We start from the raw sequence: 21,886 nt of genomic DNA, 5'->3' as shown, positions 1-21,886 counted from the left end.
TCAGCAAGTTTAATTGGGCGAAGATGGCTGGCCAAGGGAACCCATGTGATCGCATGGCCCCAAGGCACATATACCATGCGATCGCATGGCTGTTGGATTCAGGAAAAGTTGTATAAAACGCGAATTAGTCCGGACATAAATCACACACATCAAATATCTTTCTATCTTCCTCTGATATTCATAATATTATTATTTATATTATTATTTATATTATTATAAATAAGATTAATATTATTATTAATCTTATTATTATTAATAGTACTAGTATTATACATAAAATACTACGACGAGGATATGAGCGAGTTATTTCAAAACGGATTTTTCGAGAGGGGTAGAGCTAAGGAAATTATGGGTTATAGCTATGGAGGTTATGGGTAATGTTCGGGGGTATGCTCGTGAGGTCGATCTAGTGTTTATCATCTCCGTTACATCTACGTACCTTTCCTGCAATATTGAATCTCAATATTGATACGTGAACATTCATACCTTATTTTTATATATTTATAGTGTATCACTGACTAGTGCTCGAGTAAATATGATTAGGCATGCTTGTATGTTTAATTCTATCATTAAATAGTTTATGATAAATTACTAGTTTAATATATATATTACTAATATAAGGTATATGATATGCATGTCGTTGGAAAGCTAGCGAAAAATTAATAACTTTTCATTTAGAAATCGTATGATTTCGATGAACGGATTAAAAGATATAGTCAACTGAATTATCATTAATTTTAGTATTATTATTAAAATGATTATTATTATTACGATCGTCGTTATCGTTATCGTTATCGTTATCGTTATCGTCGTTATTATCGTCATTATTATTATTATATAATAATTAATATTATTATTATTATCATTATCGTTATTAATATAAGTGTTATCATTAAAAATTGTTATTACTATTATTACTATCATTATTATCATTAAGGTTATTATTAATATTATCAATATTATTATTATTATTATTATTATTTTTATTTTTTTTAAAAAATAATTAATATTTTTATCAAAACTATCATTTTATTATTTTTATCATTATTATTATTAAAAGTATCATTAATATGCAAACTATCATTTTTATTAAAATTATCATTTTAAATAGAAACATCATTGTTATTATAAAATATCATTATTATTATCATTTTAGTATTGTTATAAAAAAATTATCATTTTAAATAGAATTATTATTGTTATATAAAAATATTATTATTATTAAAAAGTATCGTTATTATTAAAATTATCATGATTAGAATAATCATTTTATTATAACTAATATCATCATTAGTAAATATAAATATTTTTATTGTTATTATTATTAGAATAATAATAATTATTATTATTACATAATAATACAACTTTTACTCATTATTATTATTATCAATATTATTTTATTAAATAAATATGTGATACAAAGATATTTTTACCACACGTAATATAATTACATTAATAATATATACCACTATATTTTTATGATATTAAGTGAACTTAATAAATGTTATTACTTGAGATATATAAAAGTATATTTTTATCAAATATAAATTTTAATATAAATTTTTATTAATAAATGACTTGTATTATTTACTCTAATAAAATCTGATAAATATATTTAAATATATAAAACGACTATATTTAAGTTATATAATAAACATGTATAGATTTTGGAAATCATTTTGGGTCAAGTTAACTTTTGTTGACTTTTGCATGTCGATCTCGAGCATTAGGATTGTGATACACTATGACTTGACCTAAATTGTTAGACAGATATTGACCAACATATAAATATATATAATTACTATAGGTTCGTGAATCCGAGGCCAACCCTGCACGTGATCAGTGCCGTCATTTGCATTAATGCTACGAAATACAGTATTGTGAGTTTCATTACTCTCTTTTTATATATATTTTTGGGACTGAGAATACATGCGCTGCTTTTATAACTGTTTTACGAAATAGACACAAGTACTTGAAACTACATTCTATGGTTGAATTATTATACCAGATATCACCCTTTTAGCTTGGTAGCCTAAGAATTTGGGAACAGGCCCCCCAAATTGACGCGAATCCTGAAGATAGATCTATGGACTTTGACACGTCCCATCCGGGTTACGGATGCTTTAGTACTTCGATTTTATATACAAATGAGTGTACCTGTATATTTGGGGATATTCTAGATGCATTTGTTAATGTCGGTTACCAGGTGTTCACCATATGAATGATTTTTGCAAATGAGTGTTCCTGCAGTTAACTATGAAAAATGAAATCTTGTGGTCTATTAAAATTATGGAATGATTGATTATGATAAACTAATGAACTCACCAACCTTTTGGTTGACACTTGAAAGCATGTTTATTCTCAGGTTTGAAAGAAATCTTCCGCTGTGCATTTGCTCATTTTAAAGATATTACTTGGAGTCAATCATGGCATATTTCAAAATATGTTGCATTCAAGTCATTGAGTTCAAGATTATTATTAAGTCATTTATAGATTGGGACATATTATGAAATGGTATGCATGCCTATCAACTTTCAATGTAATGAAAGTTTGTCTTTTAAAAACGAATGAAATGTTTGTAAAATGTATCATATAGAGGTCAGAACCTCGCAATGTAACCATATGTTATTGTATTCGTCCTTATGAATTAGGACGGGTCGTTATACTAAACTCTATATCAGGCTAAATTTTGAAAAAACTTCACAGGATATGAAGAAGAAAAAACGCTCGAAGAATAACATGCATCACGATGAATGTTATCAGGAACATTTATCGATAAATGTTATTTTTTTGACTGTTTTCTGGTCAAAATAATAACTTTTATCACATAGTGTCTTTTTTAAATGTTCATATTTTCATTTAATCTTAATGTTTGTGAAATTAAAAAAAAAAAGAAAAAAAAACAGCAAAATTTACTTTCAGTTTTCCCCAAAAAAATGTTTCCCCCTTGATTAGCCCCAATATATATTTTTTTTTATAGAAATATAGATATATGAATATACAGTTAAAGTCTAAATATTCAAATACCATATCTCTTAAAATATTATTGAAAATAAAGGTTTAAAAACATATAATAAATATGCATATTTATCAATTCGCTTATTTTATATTAATTGAATTTACATTTTTGACCGATTGTTTTTATTAGTAAGGCATATCATCAAATAGTTTTTGAGCCCGTGCGTTGCATGGGTACTCAAAATCTATTTGAAGATTAGTTACATAAAAATATAATTTTTTTTCTCTAGAGATTTTGGTTCACAATAATGACATATAAATGAATAGCGACACAATAATGAATATGTATCGTAAGTGGTCTACTAATTCATAAGTGGTAATTAATCTATATGGCTTGCTATAGAGTAAGGGTTGTTTACTTTTTTTCTTAAGTTGCCTCTGTTTTCATTTGTCTTTTATTCTGGAGGGGTGTCTGATTTCATGTCTCCTAAAAACTGATCAACTTTCAGATTAAGTGATATATTAAGTAACAAATAAACAACAATTTCACTATGAATTAAGAGTTGTACATAAACAAACTATTAAGTGGTAAGTAAATAGGCTAAGTATATCTTAGATTAACATATGTATCGAATTAGTTACATTTTGAATAGTTACACATGTGAACCAAAAGATAAAACTAAAGATAAAGATAAGAACAAAACAAATTATATTTGACTCGTGAGTTGTTATAAGGATAGATGTGTTTTAACTATAACTAAGCATATTTTTTTAATTGGTTAGTTACAACAATTTCTTTAAATTACCCGTACTAAATTGCTCTCATTTTTTTTTTAATTTCTTTATTCTCTAATATTGTTATTAATCATTTATTTTATGAATTTTAATTACAATCATTGAGAATTTGACAAGTGTAAATTCCACTTGTCAATAACCTCTTTAAAAATGATTTTGTTGACAAGTAATCTAAATAAATCTCTTTTTTATATAAGTATATAGATATAGATAGATAGATAGATAGATAGATAGATAGATAGATAGATATAGACATAGATTCACTTATTTTATATTAATCTAAATTTACATTTGATAGATTGTTTATTGTTATTAATCTAAAATAATTCGAATCGAAATACATACATCTATTATGTATATGCAAAATTTACTTCTAGCCGGTATAATAAAGTCACAACAAATTAAAATTAAAACATTTGTAATTAATCCAATAAACATAGATATTAATTAAAATCAATCATACAATGTAGTTGAATTTTCTTATACTGTGTAATATTATTATTCTTTTTATTACTATTCTTTTTACGATTAAAAATACGAGTATTAGAATATAATTTGATATCTCTTGATATCCAATGGATAAACATATTTTTTCTTCATTGTTTTTCTTAGATTTCTTTACTAAAGATGGTAAACATTATTATTATTTCTTTCATTGTTGTAAGTATGTTGTAAGCCATCAAGCTTGAACACTTCATGTATTCTATAATTTTTCACAATTTCGTGAAAATTTAAAATTAATTTAATTTCCTGATTTTTGTCAAAAAAAAAAAAAAAGACTACGGTTTTAGTTGAAAAGATTGTCATATTTAACCCTATATTCACACTAACTCTTTTGTTGTTGTTGTTGTTGCTTTGTCTTATTAGATAAGTGTTTCAGTTATTTCTTTTTTAAAACACTTTTTTAAGCGTAATTTTTATAAAACATGTTCTCGATTTTGTCCTATTTATGCAACTGTCGGTTGACTATATGATTCTTTTAATTTCCCACTTGTTATGAATCTCAAATCTATCAAATAGCACATACCAACCCATAAACAATATTTTGAACATGTAATCGGATAAAGACCATTTCCCACCTTGACTGTGATGTCAGAGTCAGATTGTGCACTTTTTGGTGAAAAAGTGAATTTTTGACTGTGACTGTACTTGACCTCCGTTAACCCAAAATGTCAAGTTTTTGTGTCAAATATTTGAAGAATTAGGTGGTAAAATCTGATTGAAAATTGGGTGAAAAAAATAAATAAATAACAAAAATACTTTCTCTCTCATGCTCATTGGTCCTTCCCTCTCTCTCACTCTTCTCCCTCTTTCATCAGTCAATAACGGCGTCAGCTGCCGTCAACACCGTCCACCTCATCTGACGCCTCCCATTTCACGCTGGGTTATATCCAGTCTAACAAGTACTTGGTGGAACTTAAGTAGTAAGTTGCTATGCCCATTAAACAAGTTTTGTAACCCCTACTCTATAGCACTTTTGTAAACACTATCCACCACAAACTATAACAATTGCATATAAAAGATGCTGCTGGAACGCATAGCTGACCCTTTTGCTAATTGAAAAATAAAATGTGCACTTCGTTTTCATATCAATAGGTGGAAGATGGAAGTTTAGTTTTCACTAATTTAATTTTCTTACATAAGAACTCAAATAAAAGTCCATAAAATGCATCACTTGCAAGTTGCAATCTGCTTAAATGAATGTTCACGATAACAACATACAACAATAACGATAGTACATAAAGCTTGTTTAAATCTAAAATCATCATAATATACAGCAACCCAGTTGTCTGTAAACAAATCAATTGAGGTTATTAAACCTTTGACAAAATAACGTTAACCAAATCCTCCAAAGCTTCAAAAGATGACCCATTTTTCATCACAACCTTTTTACACATCTCACTCATTTCTTTTACCTTTTTTTTCAACTCGCAATCACGACCGTCCATCAAATCTTTCACACATCTTTCCACTTCATCAGCCAACACTAAATCACTACTTCCCGATCTTATCTCCATACTCAATCTAAGCTCTTCAACCATCTCAAAAGCATTCAAATGTTGCTCCCCATATAAAGGCCACGTGGCAATTGGTACACCGTACGATATACTTTCCAAGATTGAGTTCCAACCACAATGTGATACAAATCCACCAATCCCCTTGTGGGCCAGTACACTCACCTGTGAGACCCACCCACACACTAAACCAATCCCAGCCGTCCGATGAAGAAACCCATCGGGAAATAAATTTTCAAAATCATCATAATCATTTGGAAGGTCTAACTTCTTTTTTGCCGGCTCACGTAACACCCATAAAAACCGGTGCCCGGTTCTCTCTAAACCGGTTGCTATTTCTCTCACCTGGGCCCGGTTTAGACTCCCCATACTGCCAAAACACAAGAAAACAACCGATGATTCAGGCTGCTTGTCTAACCATTGGATTACCTTCTCATGCCCGGCCCGATTCGCATGCCATTTAGCCGGTCCATCACGATCTATTATCGGCCCAACCGGGTAAACCGGTGGTAAACCAGTATAACAAGTAGACAAAGCATCAAGAGTGTAAGGTTCGAGTTCTTTAAACGTATTTATCACAATACCCATAGTCTCTTTATACCTACGCGCGTGATCTACAAAACATGAGTACCCGAGTTCTTTCTTGTTTATACAATATAACGGATAACCGTTTGATGGGACCGGGTTAGTGAAACCCGGTACCACAAGCGCTGACTCGGACTCGGACTCGGGTTCGGACTCTGACAATGTTGTGAGATGCAGGACAAAGCTAAGGTAACCAGCAGGGGACGCGAAAAACAAGAAACAAGGAATGTTAAGTTCATTTGCAACATCGATCATGGACGTACAAAACATGTCGACGAATAAAGTAACAAACGGGAGGTTTTGGAGTGTTTGTTTGACTATTGGTTTGTGGTTTTGGATATGGAGTGAGATGAGTTCGATGGATGAGTTGTATTGATCGGGTGGTGGTAATTCGGGCGGGTCGAGTTGGATGAATCGGATGTGATTGGTGGATGTGCGGGATTGAATATAGTCGTTGACAAGTGGCCATTGAGGAATTGAGATTGTGAGTATTGTGACGGAGATACGATTGGGATGATGGTTTATTAAGTGAGTTGCGAATTCGACTGCGGGCGTAAGGTTACCGATTGTGGGTGTTGCGATGATTGCTACCTCTGCTTGCTTCATTTCTTGAATTTGGTCGAGATTGTTTGATTTTGAACGTTGGATGATAAGTGCTCAAAGTCTTGCTCTTTATTGGACTTTTATAATAAGGGAAAATTGTTTGAAAATGCAGTAAACTTTCATCAAATTCCTATTGTATGCATCTAACTTTCAAATATACTATTATATGCATTCAACTATCTAAATTGTTCTATTGTATTTAACCTGTTATAACAGATTACCTTTCAGGTCACCTCAATTCTATTTTTAAATATTTACATCATTAGTCCCTCGTCTTTATAAACTCTAATTTCATTGGTTCCTCCTTTCAACTTCCTTCCAACTATACCTGCATCATCCCAAATTCACAAACTCCAAATTATTAACATTAACATTCAAAACAATTTCATCTAATTAATATCCAAACAAAAATACAGATAAATAAGCAAAAAAAAAAAAAACACTTTTGCAACGAAGAGCTTCGTTGATCTGTTTATTATTTAAAGAATAAAAGAAACCCAAATTAAAACTCAAGATCTTGAGATAAAAATCGAAACTCAATTTGGGTCCTTGTGATACTATTTACGAAGGATGTTGTTGGATTCCTTCCCACTTTATTCTTCACGTTGGCCGAATATCATAATTAAAGCTCAGACTTGTCTTTTACATTCCGCAGCACCAATTCAATTGGGTTCTACCGGCTGCTACCGGATGTATAAAATGAGGGTGTTCATCGCGGTTAGTTATGTACTATAAGGATGTAATCTTTATGGGTTTGAAGTTATGTACGAACACTAAATAATTTGTATATTAGGATATTTTTTATGACCTTTTTTTGCTACAATCATTAACACATATTTGACTTTTTTTTCCTGGATTTAAGATCATGTTCAAAACAAACACATATGATCTTAGATTAAAAACTCGTTTGCAAATGTGAACCAAGATTAAAGCAATCGTTTGCAGATCTGTTTAGAAGTTCACCAAAATTTTTTATCTGAGTTTTATATTTGTTTTCGTTTTTTTGAGTTTCGATATGTTCCGGTGACGGAAACAAAGATGATCATGGTACGAACATAGATTTCGATTTGTTCCGGTCAATATTTTAGTTGAAGCCGATTATATGTACGTTAACAATGAAGAAGCTAGATGCAATGAAAATAAAGTTCAAATCACGTTTTGTAGGTTGTCACTTGCCAGAAAAATTATGATACATGAAAGTAGTTTGAGTTTTGAAGAAATTATGATGCATTATGATACATGAAACTTTCATCATCATCTCTACTGTTGACGTTAATGGTTTATGTTGGAAGGAAGAAGCAAGTTAAAGAAATTAGGGTAATATGTTACATGAGGACCAACGAAATTAGTGTTTACAGATATAAGGGACTAGTAATGTAAATGTCTAGAAATTATAATCAGGTGACCTGAAAGGTTACTTGTGATAATAGGTTGGATGTATACAATAGTAGAGATTTAATAGTTGAATACATACAATAGTAGATTTGAAAGTTGAATGCATGCAATAGGAATTTGGTGAAAGTTCAATGCATTTTCAAACAATTTTCCCTTATACTAAAGAGTATATTGGAATTTTGTGAATATTGATGTTGATTGATTGATAATAATTGATTGATATTGCAATGATATTGTATGGACATTGATATTGATTGGTGATTGATGATTAATGGATGTATAAATGGATAATAGTAAGACTTAATTACACGAATGATCACTGTAATTTGTTAAATCTTGCAAGTTTAGTCACTAAACTTTTTTTTTGACAAAGATAGTCACTATGGTTTGCAAATCTTGCACATTTAGTCACTCTGTCTAATAAATATTAATTTTAGCCGTTTAATCACATCACATGCCTAGCATATGAGGATATATTTGTCATTTTACTAAAACATTTTTATTTTTATTTTCTTAATTCTCTTTTTACCCAAAATAAAAACCTAATTATATCCATCGTTCAAGTCTCCAGGGTTCATATTCTCTCTCTCTCTTTGACCTCTTATAGTGTTTGTCCTATAGAGATTATTTTTAAAAAATAAGTTTGGTAACAGTCTTGTTAAAATCAACAATTTCACACACAGACACAAACACCCAAATCGACACCTTCTTCAATGATCAAACACCTTCATCTTATGTGCCACTTATCCGACGAACAACCGACCGGAATCTAATGCCGACGGCGATGGAATCTGCAGATCTGGGTTTCCGATGGGTGGTGGTGGGTGGCGGAGGTATTGAGTTGGCGGTTGTTCTGATGGCTAAAAGGTACCGATTAAGAAATTCCGACGATGATGTCGACCTCAGACCAACGGTTATTGTCGACCTCAGATCTATTACTGTAACTCAGATCTACGAAATATAAATTAAGTCTTTGCAAGTGGGGTTTGTGAACATAGTTTTGAAAATTAATTAATGAACATTACACATATACGGATTGTTTAACATTGTTTAACGAAGGTGGAATCAAGTAAAGGTTTTTTTGTTTCTTTTGTTACTGTAATGGATGGATGGATGGATGGGTATTATTTTAGGTTTGATTGGTTTGATTAATTTGAGGTTTCATTAGGGTTTTGATCGGAGCTTATTTATTTGATGATGATGATGATGATAGATGAAAAATTAACGTTTGGTGGAGTGGAAGAAGTGAATAAAAAGACTAAAATACCCTCACATGTCTTGCATGTGACTGTCACTTAACGGACTAAATTAACGTCTGTCAGCGTGCGTGACTAAACATGTAATATTTTGAAACTACGATGACTAAAAATGCAAGAAAAAAACCATAATGACTAAAATTGCAATATTTGACAAACCACAGTCACTATCTGTGTAATTAAGTCTAATAGTAATAATGATTGAGTGTATTGCCTGGCCTTTTCAAGTTGCATAACCTGGAAGAGGAAAGTGTTGGGCTGGGAATTTACATATTAACTAATAGAAAAAAGTTATGAATAGTATCAGGTGCATTTTCGACTTTTCATCTTTTTTTTTAAATTTTAACTAAATTTTATTTACCAACAAAGGCCCCCACATTTTTTTGAAAAATTCAAATCGACCCCCCAAACAGGGGGTAAAGTGTCAAATAACCATTTTCATAAAAAATCTTAAATAAACTCCACCCAAATATTCAACGGGTCATATCTTCTCGTTCGCAACGAGTTAAATTTTTCCGACACCAAAGTTAAACTCAAAATAATTTTAGGAACACAATGTCACTAGCTATACGCAAAACGGATGTTTTTAAAAAACGCTAAATATTTGGGGTACTTTTCATACACGTTGATTTTGCGCTAAATTTTTAAAAGTCGACAATTCCATAGCGAAACGCGGAGATGCACATATATTGTTAATTTAAAATAACATTTAAATCTTTCACGGGTTATACCTTTTAGTTCGACTCGAGTTGCGCTTCAATGACATCATCGTTAGCCACAAAATAATTTTAATAAACGCAATAAAATACATTAAAAATCGAACCTCCGGCGCGAAGCGAGGGTTCAATAACTAGTTAATAATAATGGGCAAGAAATCGATGGGCTAAATGAAGAGAATAGGGGCCGTGTCAAGATCAATGAAGATTATGGGCCAAATGCTAAATATAGGCCAGTATATAGGGATTATCACCAAAATACCTTTTTTTAAGCTTGTTGACTGACAGCCCTAAAAAAAAAAGTTTGACAATTTGCCCTCGCAAGGCGCAAGACACCTTGCGTCTTTGCGACCTTGCGTCTTTGCGATCTTGCGACCATGCGACCTTGCGTTACTGACAAACGCAACAAAGAGACTTGCGTCCTTGCGTATTGCGTCTTGCGTCTTGCGACTTGCGCCTTTGCGTCTTGCGTCTTGCGTCTTATCCCGATAAGATTTTCATGATTTAGTGGATAAGATTTTGTACGATTTTTGTGTCATTAAGGTAACTTTCTTTGTTTTAAATAATGAGTTTTAGTGATAATGAAACCTTTGTTATTCATATATGTTGTGGTGGTTCTTTTCAATTTATTAATAACTTACCTATGTATTTGCCTCTAGATTGTTTTAGAACACGATTAAAACTCCCAGTTGCTCCCCAAAAACTAATTACTCGAAGAATATTGTTAAAAAATGTTCTTAGAAAAATTAATTTGCCACCTAATGCTCCTGTTTCAATGAGATATGTTGTCGATAATCTTGTTTTTGATATTACTGATGATTATGAAGACTTTCGTGATTTTCTACAACATGCAATATCAAATGCTCCTATTAATATTTACATTGTCGACAAAGTTACAATGCATCAACTCCCAGAAAACTTACAGTCAGTGCAAATCCTACCAATACACAATGTCCATCAAAACCTACCAACACACGATGTCCAACAAAACCTACCAACAAACCTACGTGATGATGTTGGCAACCGTTTTCGGGTGAGCATTTCTTACAATCAAGCATGGAGAGCCAAGTGTCATGCAATAGAGATGCTTCGTGGCAGTATGGATGACTCGTTCCGAATGCTTCTCATTTATCTTCATAACATTAAGATTCATAACCCAGGAAGCATGACAAATGTGGTGACTGACAATGAAAATAGATTCGTGATGTGTTACATGTCCTTTGGCGCAGTTGTAAGTATCACTCATCCTACAATTGTTTTATCTTAAACTAATAGCAATCTCATTTGATTTGTTTGCGTGCAGATTCGATCATTTGTCCAAAATGTTCGCCCTATTATCATCGTTGATGGTGCACATTTGAAAGCTGGATACTTGGGTACAAATTTAGTCGCTGTTGCAATGGATGCCAATAACGGAATTTTGCCATTGGCTTATGGAATTGGTGAAGGCGAGACAAACGAGGTTTGGTCATGGTTTTTTGGCAATCCAAGAGATCATTTAGAGAGTTGTGGTATGAGTAATCGTATGTCAGAGATTACCTTTATTTCTGATCGTGCTCCTTCAATAGCACATGGTATTTCAAATGTGTTTCCTGAAGCCTTTCACTCTTTTTGCGCACGTCATCTATTCATGAACATAAAAACGATGTCCAACAAATTCAAATATTTTGAATGCACTATTGGAAAATGGTTAAGGCTTATCGTTTGTCAGATTTTCAAGATCATGTTAGTGTATTTCAACGAAGATTAAAAGCGTCTCACAAGTATCTAAATGACGTTGGTTTCAACAAATGGTCCAGAAGTCATGCTGGTCATGTTAGGTATGCATACCTTACTAGCAACAGTGTAGAGTCTATTAACGCTCTATCCAAACATGCTCGCAAACTACCAGTTTGCATGTTATTGGAATTTTTTCGCGCTTCTATACAGGATTGGTTTTTCAAACATCACAACAAAGCAGTTAGTCTCACTTCAACGGTTACTCCATATGTTGAACGTAAATTAGGTAAGAGGACGAACAAATCAAGAAGATGGCAAGCATTTCCATCGACAAACAATCTAATAGAGGTGCGTGATGGAAGGAAAAACGGCCTCGTTAATCTAGAAGATAGAACATGTACATGTGGGCAATGGCAATTATCAGGCATACCTTGCGGACATGTATTGGCAGCAGCACGACTCTTCGGAGTGGAAGATGTTACATGTTATGTATCACATTGGTTCTTGTCTCAAACTTATATAAATACATATTCCGAACACATCCTTCCTTTGCCCCATCGATCCGAATAGTCCGATCCAGGGCCCAAGATCTTGAAAATCGTAAAGCCCCCAATTCAAAAGAAAAGAGCACCTGGACGCCCAAAAAGTACCGATCGGATTCCATCTCAAGGTGAAGAAACTGAAAAGAAAGTAAGAACATGTACTCGTTGCAAGCAAGCAGGTCATAACCGAACAACATGTAGCGCTTCTTATGACCTAACCGGTGAATCTACTTCTCAGAGGGTTAAAAAAACAGCCTCAAAATCAAAGTCAAAGTCGAAAGAGAAAGTCGAACCTTCGCAAGCTTATCAGTCTCAATTTTATCAAACGTACGATTTAGACCAGAATTAGGGGACCAGAATTAGTTGCTTGTTTATCAGTCTCAGTTTGTTGTTTATCAGTCTCAGTTTGTTTTTATGTTTATCAGTCTCAGTTAGTTGTTTAAATATGTGTTATGGATTGACCTACATACAGACGCAAGAACGCAAGAAAAATCTTGCGTATGTCATCAAACACACGCAAATACGCAAACAATAACTTGCGTCTGTCTTTAAAAAAGACGCAACTTTTCAAACAATACCTTGCGTATGTCATGAAACATACGCAAACACGCAAACAGAAACTTGCGTATATCTTTTAAAGAGACGCAAGGACGCAAACATAACCTTGCGTAAGTCTTCAAACATACGCAAGAACGCAAACAAAACCTTGCGTAAGCCATTTAAAGAGACGCAAGGACGCAAACAACACCTTGCGTCTGACAAAAAACCAGAAGAAAGGACGCAAAAAAGGCCTTGCGTCTGTCCCAGATTATTTACATACAAAAAGAACCCATTTTACCTAAAAACTGTATAATAATTACATCTACAAGTTAACTAATTAACAACCTTTGGGTCCTCTGGTGGTGGTGGTTCCTGTGTATCAAAGCGTGCACGGAAGAATGTTCTTGCCATTCGAATTCTATAGTCCTTAGCAGCCTTTTTAGGGTCTCCAATGTTGTCAATCTGATCTCAACCAAAAACTATCCTCTCCATATGAAGGCAGACCCAAACACCACAATCACCATGGCCACCACTCTGCATTGGCACATACGGTGCATCCTCGATCATCAACTCTACATCTTCTCTGTTCTCATAATAGTCAACAATTTGTGAGTCCTGCTTCTTATTAAAGTAATCAATAGCCTTCAAATATAACGGCAAGTTGTCTGATAAGTTTTTGAAGACAGCCTCGAGTTGACCTTTTTTCAAACAACCCTTTAAACTATCATAGACTAATACTCTCTGTTCATCTAAGTTCAAAGTGAGTAGTATAAAATATTCAGGATCTGAAAAATGTACTGGAATCAAAATCTGCAACAAAAGAAACATAAAAAGTCAATAAGGAAGGACGCAAGGTTGACCTTGCGAGACACGCAAGGACGCAAGGTAGACCTTGCGAGTGGACGCATGGACACAAATTTGACTTTGCGTCCATAATGAAGACGCAAGGTTAATCTTGCGAGGGTCGCAAGGACGCAAGAGAGTGTTTGCGAGTGATTTGCGAGTGTTTGGGGAATGTAAGAAAGCTTGATAACGATCTTGCGAATGACGAGCGAAATGGCACCAGAGAGGAGTTTGCGTATGTGTGTGGGAACAGTGAACGCAAACTGATCATTTAACTAGTTCTTTTACTGAAACACGCAAGGTCGCAACGTCGCAAAGACGCAAAGACGCAAGGTCGCAAGGACGCAAGCTGTCTTGCGCCTTGCGAGGGCAAATTGTCAAACTTTTTTTTTTAGGGCTGTCAGTCAACAAGCTTAAAAAAAAGGGCATTTTGGTGATAATCCCCGGTATATATGGAGTTATATTATGAAACTTATACAAACAATTTATTGTTTACAGCAGGGCCAATCGAGAATCAGCCTGCCCCTCAAATGAAAACCTCACCCAAATCCACAAATGATCACACCATCCCTAAAACCGTTGTTTCCATTTTGAAGTTAACTCGAGACCAACTCAACGCACTAAAATCCAAATCAAAGGAGGATGGCAACACAATTAACTATAGTTCTTATGAGATGCTTTTATGCCATGTTTGGAGATTTGTATGTATAACTCGTGGCTTTCTTGAGGATCAAGACATGAAACTTTACATAGCAACTGATGGGCGGATTCGCGTCCGCCCATCACTTCTATAGCGGTAGTTGGTGAGCTACAATCAAAACTTATGTAGTATGCCGCTAATAAAAATCACGAGGCTTTAGCAAAGATGGATAATTGATTAGTTGAAACTCCAGCCTGATCTAAAGGCCTTTGTTCGTGGTGCACATACGTTTAAGTGTCCTAATATCGTGATAACTAGCTGGGCTATACTCCTCGGTCCGCGTAAGTGAAACACGATGACTACGATCAATATATTGACAGCCACCACGTCTTAAAATTTAATCACTCTCATGTATTACTTCATTTCAGTTGCGATACAAGTATGCAGCTGCTTCCACCCCTGTAGATTATCATGTCTATAGTAAAATTCAGTGTATTTCATTTCTGCAACACAAGTTTGAAATCTTAATGTAATGATGTTTATAAAAACAGAAGAACATCATGAATCTTTTTGTGTGGCATTTAACTGTTAATAGTTTCCATAAAAAAAGGTACTGTATTTGCCAAGTCAGGGTAACCAACAATACAGGTATCAATAGAAAGTTCATAGTCACATAAACTGCAAATTCTGATTTATCCCACATCGCCTAAGAAAAGAATAGAAGTAATAGGAGACTAACTATAAAACCCAAGGCCTGATATGAAAGAAAAGATACCTTTCTCGGCTTTTTGGCTAAAATCAAGTGTAGTACTCCCTCCGTCCCTATATTATTGTTCTTATCAGTTTAATATCCGATATGTGAGCCATCGGTAATTATGCAACATTTTATTTCCAGCTGGTATAGAAAAGGGGGCAAAAGTTGCAATTAAATTATATTGATTACCACCAGTTGAGGTTCTTTTTAAAGTCGTGATGTATTCCACATAAATTCAATAAAACAAAATTGCCAAGATCAAGGGCAGTGTCTGCTCTTGTTTCACATTTCGGCATTTCGCACAGCATATAAAATACCCCTTTAAGCATATAAAATACCCCTTTATAAAAAACAAAGATCTGCAACTAATTGGAACAATAAACATATCTACAGAGAACAAGTAGATGATCGGAAAGAACAGGCAAAAAGAAGCGAAATAACTATATCTAGTTCTGATGATCAGCACAGCATTGATGTGATTCAACTGTAAGCTTTACAAAAATATTGTTGTGTTGTGCACAATATTGATGATCGGACCTATTTCATCTATTCCTATATAAATGTACCAATTTCAAGATCATAATAAAGGGCAAACAGTTCATTATTTGAACCTTTAACAAACAGTTCATTATTTGCAGATGAGCTAATCGAGAATTGTGGGATAGATGAGCCAATCGAGAATCAGCCTGCCCCTCAAATGAAAACCTCACCCAAATCCACAAATGATCAAACCATCCCTAAAACCGCCGTTTCAATTTTGAAGCTAACTCAAGACCAACTCAACGCACTAAAAGCCAAATCAAAGGTGGATGGCAACACAATTAACTATAATTCTTATGAGATGCTTTTGGGCCGTGTTTGGAGATCTGTATGTAAAAAGCCCGTGGCCTTCCTAGGACACGAAACTTTACACAGCAACTGATGGGCGTGCTCGCCTCCGCCCATCACTTCTGCCCGGCTATAAGTGAAACACGATGAATACGATCAAGCTGGGCTAGACTCCCTGGTTCGTGTAAGTGAAACATGATGACTACGAACAATATTTTGACCGCCTCCACGTCTTTAAATATAATCACTCTCATGTATTACTCCCCTTTTAGAAATCTTAAATGAACTTTCCCGAGATAGCCCTTTCATTAGCCATTCATTTCTGTTGCGATATAAGTATGCAGCTGCTTCCACCCGTGTAGATTATTATCATGTGTAAAGTATGATGTGTGTAAATATACGAATTAATTTGAAAAAATGGATGAATAATTGCATACCAACCATGACCATGCATGATGTTCTTGTTTAAGACTTGGACTAAAATATTAGGGATGACTATTATCATTTCTCAGCCACTAAATTTTAAATGGATCACATAAGAAAACAAAAAAAGAAAGTACATGATGATTCTTAATCTCATTTTCATTTGGGATAAAAGATATGAATATAAGAATAAGATGTAAATAATTAGCTGCACAATAATATACTGATACCTAAATTGCAGTTGATGGATACCAAATTAAAGTTTCAAGAAGAATCATGTCAAAGCAGCTACATTGTGAAGATTTTACTTTTATTTTTTATTTCTTATATTCTTATTAATATTGGTTGCCGTGCATGAAAAGAAAGACAAGTTTACTCTTGAGTGATCGTGTTTTGTTGCTGAAAGAAGAAAAGAAAAAATGTCAGTTAATTCGATCAATTATGATTACATGAATTTTTCTGAAGAATGTCACCAATAAGTGTAATTTCTGCTTGAAAGGCTCAACGAGTAGTAAAAAATTCAGTGTATTCCGTTTCTGCAACACAAGTTTGAAATCTCAATGTAATGATGTTTATAAAAACAGAAGAACATCATGAATCTTTTTGTGTGGCATTTAACTGTTACGGAGTAATAGTTTTTTACTGTATTTGTTAAGTCAGGGGTAACCAACAATACCCAACAAGGTATCAATAGAAAGCTCGGTGTCACATAAATTGGAGATTCAGTTTAATCCCACATCGACTAAGAAAAGAAAGAAAGTAATAGGAGACTGGCTATAAAAACCAAGGCCTGAGATGAGAGAAATCATACCTTTCTCGGCCTTTTGGCTAAGATCAAGTGTAGTATATGTTCTTATCAGTTTAATATCTGATATGTGAGCCATCGGTTCACTCGATATTAATCTTATTTTTCATGGGGAAAGGTCCATCACGGTAGCTTGCTATCGGGGTCTTTGCGAGTCACCTTGGCGTTGCACTACTGCCTTGGCTTGGCTCACCCCTCCAATTTAGTTCAAGTATTAGTCTGATTAGTTCATTATGCACCATTCTAGTTCCAGCTCTACTTCGATATAAAATAAGATGTATTTGTATCAATATATGTAAAGCTAAACCGTGTAATCTGTTACCAAATGATTGATTGATGAAAACATGTCAGATTTGCATATAAACAGAGAAAAAACTGTAGAAGTATCTTTTTTAGATTTTTGAACCCTTCGATCAAAGCTGATATGGGAATTGTGAATGGGGGCTAAAGTTGCAATTGAATTACATTGATTACCACCAGTAAAGGTTCTTTTTAAATTCTAATGTATTCCTCATCAATTCAATAAAACAAAATAGCCAAGATCAAGGGTAGTGTCTGCTCCACATTTCGGCATTTCGCACAGCATATAAAATACCTCTTTATGAAAAACAAAGATCTGAAACTAATTGGAAGAAGAAACATATCTAAAGAGAACAAGTAATAGATGATCAGAAAGAACATGCAAAATAAAGCGAAATAAATATATCTAGTGATGATCAGCAGATATTGATGTGATTCAACTGTAAGCTTTACAAAAATATTGATGTTTTGGGCAAAATATTGATGATCGGACGTATGTCATCCATTTCCTAGTACCAATCTCAAGGTCACAAAGTGCATTCTGATAAACCAACGTTATGTTATGTTCATGTAGAAAATCACAATTTCGGAGCACACGACTCAAAATAGAGACGGATATTATATAGGATAAATTGAACTGAACCCAATATTGTTATTCAAACACATCTTTAGAATGAATAAATAGTCGAGTACAAACCAATTTCTGGTTTTACTTTGTAAGATTGAGAAATAACAGCTTTAATTAATATTTAATGCAAAAAACTGGTACTGTATTAGAACTATCATGTCTAAACTGTTAACCTTTGCATTAGCTTGTCACATACTCCGTATTTGTTATGTATTACAAGACACATTAAATGAACTGGTAGGAGCAGTGGGATATGTTAGTCCAATAGTCCCGTTGTTTCTCTCTAATAAGAACAGTTTTGTGAAGGCTATGGAGCGTGTATGGTTATGAAACTATTTCGTGCCCATATAGAAGTGAATAAAGAATAGGATGAGAGATGTATAATTGGTCTGATATTGTATTCCACATTGTTTGAGGTATAGCAACAAAGAAGATGCCTTTATCAGTTGAATGTGAACCATCGGTTCAGTTCACTCAATATTAATTGGTTAAACCAAGCTTCTTAGTACAAAACATTATATTGGTTAAAAAATGCCTTGGTGTTTCACTTTTGCCTTGATCCGGCTCACCTCTCTAAACACCAAAAATATTTCCTAAGCAAAACAGTAAAAGGCCTTAAAGAAGCTTTATTACATAATGGTAGCAATTTGTTTAGCCAAGTCACCTACAAAGTAAAACATACAAACATGTAAACTGTAGTTCTGATGCAGAGTTTTTTGAAGTTTTCTTCATAGAATGTTCAAGTAAGTAATCGAACATTGGTATGCTGCAGTGTGTCAAAGCACCAAATTCAATGTGCAAATATGCAGATTCAGCTTGAGCTTTCACAATGAAATTTAATGAACAGTAGCATGATGATATAACCAAACATTCGTAATTTTTTCACATGAAGATTCTTTCATCCATTAGCATACTGCAAAACGGTTCAAATCACCCATGTATAATTCCTAGTCACCACTATAAATTACTATACGATTAAAAAAATTTATAAGCTTGCCTTTAAAAAAAATAAATAAATAAATAAATAAATTTTATAAAAAAAGTTCTTAAAGCTATCATTAGAGCATTCCCAATGGTGTTATCTTAGACAATCTCACTTGTCAGCACCATGCCAATGTATTGTCAATGTTGGCTAGCCAACCATTTACTCTTTTTCAAGCATAATTGATCATGCATATTTTAACCGTAGGGTTTAATATGCCTGCTCAATACATAAAGAGGAGTTTAAGGATCTTAGAGCGTGGCTCTCCGATCCGGCTACCGTGAATAACCCTGGCCGACATAATGATGTCGGCGGGGTGGCCAAGTGATTAAGTCCACATCCGATAACGGTCGTCGATCAAGAGGCCCCAAATAAGGTCGTAGGTACTAGCTTACAAAAGACTAACCTGTTAACCTTGAAAAGATGCTGAATGATGCTGTTTTACGTAATGTGTATCGTATGTGATGGTTACGTAATATGCCGTGTCTGGTGAATGATGATTAGGGTTTGTATTTATAGGCAAACCCTAATTCTAGAACCGTCCCAGATCATGATAATCTCATCCATAACTGACTCCCCCGAATCACGGATATAATTATGGAAAAGATATTTACTTGACAGCTAAGCAACCGCCGTACCGGGAACAAAGGCAATCGCACGCCGCATACCGCACACAAGCACACGCATACGCACAATAATGATTGCCCGCATACATATGTGGTGCGCCTGCGGGTTGCGGTATCATTATGTCCCCCCAGTTTGATGTTATATGGCGCGAGGCGTATGATATCAAACTATTAAACGAAAAAGAAAAAACAAGAAAACGGCTAGCCTTTAATATTCCGCGTGCGTCTCAATGCCATAAATGCCTGTCACAATCGCAGAAGCCCATTCGGCTGACATGACATAAAGTGGCAGTGTGGCAGGCGCGTGGCAACCACGCGCGTATATGTAATCATACCCAACTGGCATCCACGCGCGTAAATAAAATGCTACCCGTCGATTGCGTTACACGTGTACAGCCATGATCACACCACTCCATCCCATGACCCTTAATCTTCCCTATAAATAGCCCATTTTGCAGCTCACTTCCACTTTCTTGCGTCAAGCTTCCTCGTTACGCTGCCAATTTGAATTCCGATCAAAAATCAAACATTCCGGCCACCATTTAAAGGTTAGTATTCATCCGATTACTCCTAGAAAATGACTAAAGCTAACGAGACGTATGTAGATAGCGTAGAGTCTGTTATAGAGCAGAAGCACATAGATTACTTAGTGAAACAGTACCCCCTAGCCAAGTACAATACGGTGCCCCCTTTGTCCAATCAGCGAGCCCACGAGCCACCGGAGAAAAAGGTGGCTATTTACGAACATGCTTTTAAGCATGGAAACTTTAGGGTTCCTCCCACCGATTTCTTTCTGGGCGTGCTAGATCACTTTAAGGTCGGATTAGGTCAGTTACACCCTTACGCTATAGGGAAAATAGTCTTGTTCGAGATGTGGTGCGTTGCACTCAACAAAGTGCCCCTGGTGAAGGTGTTTTGCCATTTATACCGACTAGCCAACCACCACAAATCGTGGTTCACCTTCTTCGCTCGTCAAAACTTCACCAAGACCCCAAAATCGAATGCGGGGAATTGGAAAGAGACATTCTTTTTCATCGACCAAACTGTGGTGAGTGCAAACTTCTCGCAAACGCTGATATGGTTCGAGAAGGTGGAGAAGGATGTAAACAAGACCCCCACCCTGAATGACGACGAAAGGAAACAATTAGCGGAGTGTGCAAACGCACAGCTAGTGCATCGATCATATGGGAACGTGATGCTGCGGCTAGGGAAGATATCCGCACATTGGCCGTGGGAGGATGTGCGCCTAGCCATAGTCGGACCGGATGGAAAGGGTAGGAATAGTATAATCACGTACTAACAACTGTTTTTGTATGTATATTATCTAACGCATGCGTGTATCTTTGCAGAAATGAGGATGAAGAAGGTGCTGACTGCGGAAGAGATTGCGGGAATCTCCTTCCGCAAGCAAGATGTGAACGTACAGCTAGAGCAGGAGAAAGCTAGCGAAAACGCGGAGCAATCGCCTGCGGCATCTGGCAACAAACGCAAACCAGCTGAGACCTCTGCGGCTCAGCAGAAGAAGAAGAAGATGACTCCCAAAAAAAGGGAGGACATGCGGAACGATAACTTTGTTCCAATCGAGCCACGCTCCGCAGAACTACTTCCCCCCATTACTGGTAAGCGTCCATTCCTTGCGCGTTTACCGCATACTAAAGTTCGCGTTATAACTATTTACTGATATGCAGAGCATGTGGAGGAGACGCAGCCGTCCACCCCGCGGGTCAACCCAGATCTCCAAGCTACCGCCACATCAAAGGATAAGACAATACACGTGGATTCCGATTCCACACCAACTCCTCCGCAAGGTAGCTTCCGCCTTGCCAACCTCAGCCAACTCACACAGTCTTCTGCGGAAAATGCCGCAGAGCAGTCTGCGTTCCTGCAGCAAATCTTTCCGGCCGAATTCCGCGAGCAACTGGCCGCTCTACCG

The 21,886-nt window shown here is 35.0% G+C and overlaps 1 protein-coding gene and 1 non-coding gene across 2 annotated transcripts; one reads left to right on the top strand and one right to left on the bottom strand.

The window, feature by feature from the left end:
* Positions 1 to 5,469: 5,469 nt before the first annotated feature.
* On the bottom strand, positions 5,470 to 6,983 carry LOC139892616 (UDP-glycosyltransferase 43-like). The gene has a single exon (XM_071875725.1). It carries the CDS (start codon positions 6,957 to 6,959, stop codon positions 5,568 to 5,570), a length of 1,392 nt encoding a protein of 463 aa, XP_071731826.1. The 5' UTR covers positions 6,960 to 6,983; the 3' UTR covers positions 5,470 to 5,567.
* Positions 6,984 to 17,419: 10,436 nt separating this feature from the next.
* Positions 17,420 to 17,615, top strand: LOC139895453 (U2 spliceosomal RNA). Its single transcript, XR_011775900.1, has one exon. It is a non-coding gene; the product is annotated as a U2 spliceosomal RNA (small nuclear RNA).
* Positions 17,616 to 21,886: the final 4,271 nt, after the last annotated feature.

Source organism: Rutidosis leptorrhynchoides, chromosome 2 (genome assembly GCF_046630445.1).
Source record: "Rutidosis leptorrhynchoides isolate AG116_Rl617_1_P2 chromosome 2, CSIRO_AGI_Rlap_v1, whole genome shotgun sequence".
Taxonomy (NCBI): domain Eukaryota; kingdom Viridiplantae; phylum Streptophyta; class Magnoliopsida; order Asterales; family Asteraceae; genus Rutidosis; species Rutidosis leptorrhynchoides.
The sequence above is the reverse complement of the archived record's forward strand: the minus strand, read 5'-3'. Positions and strand labels throughout refer to the sequence as shown.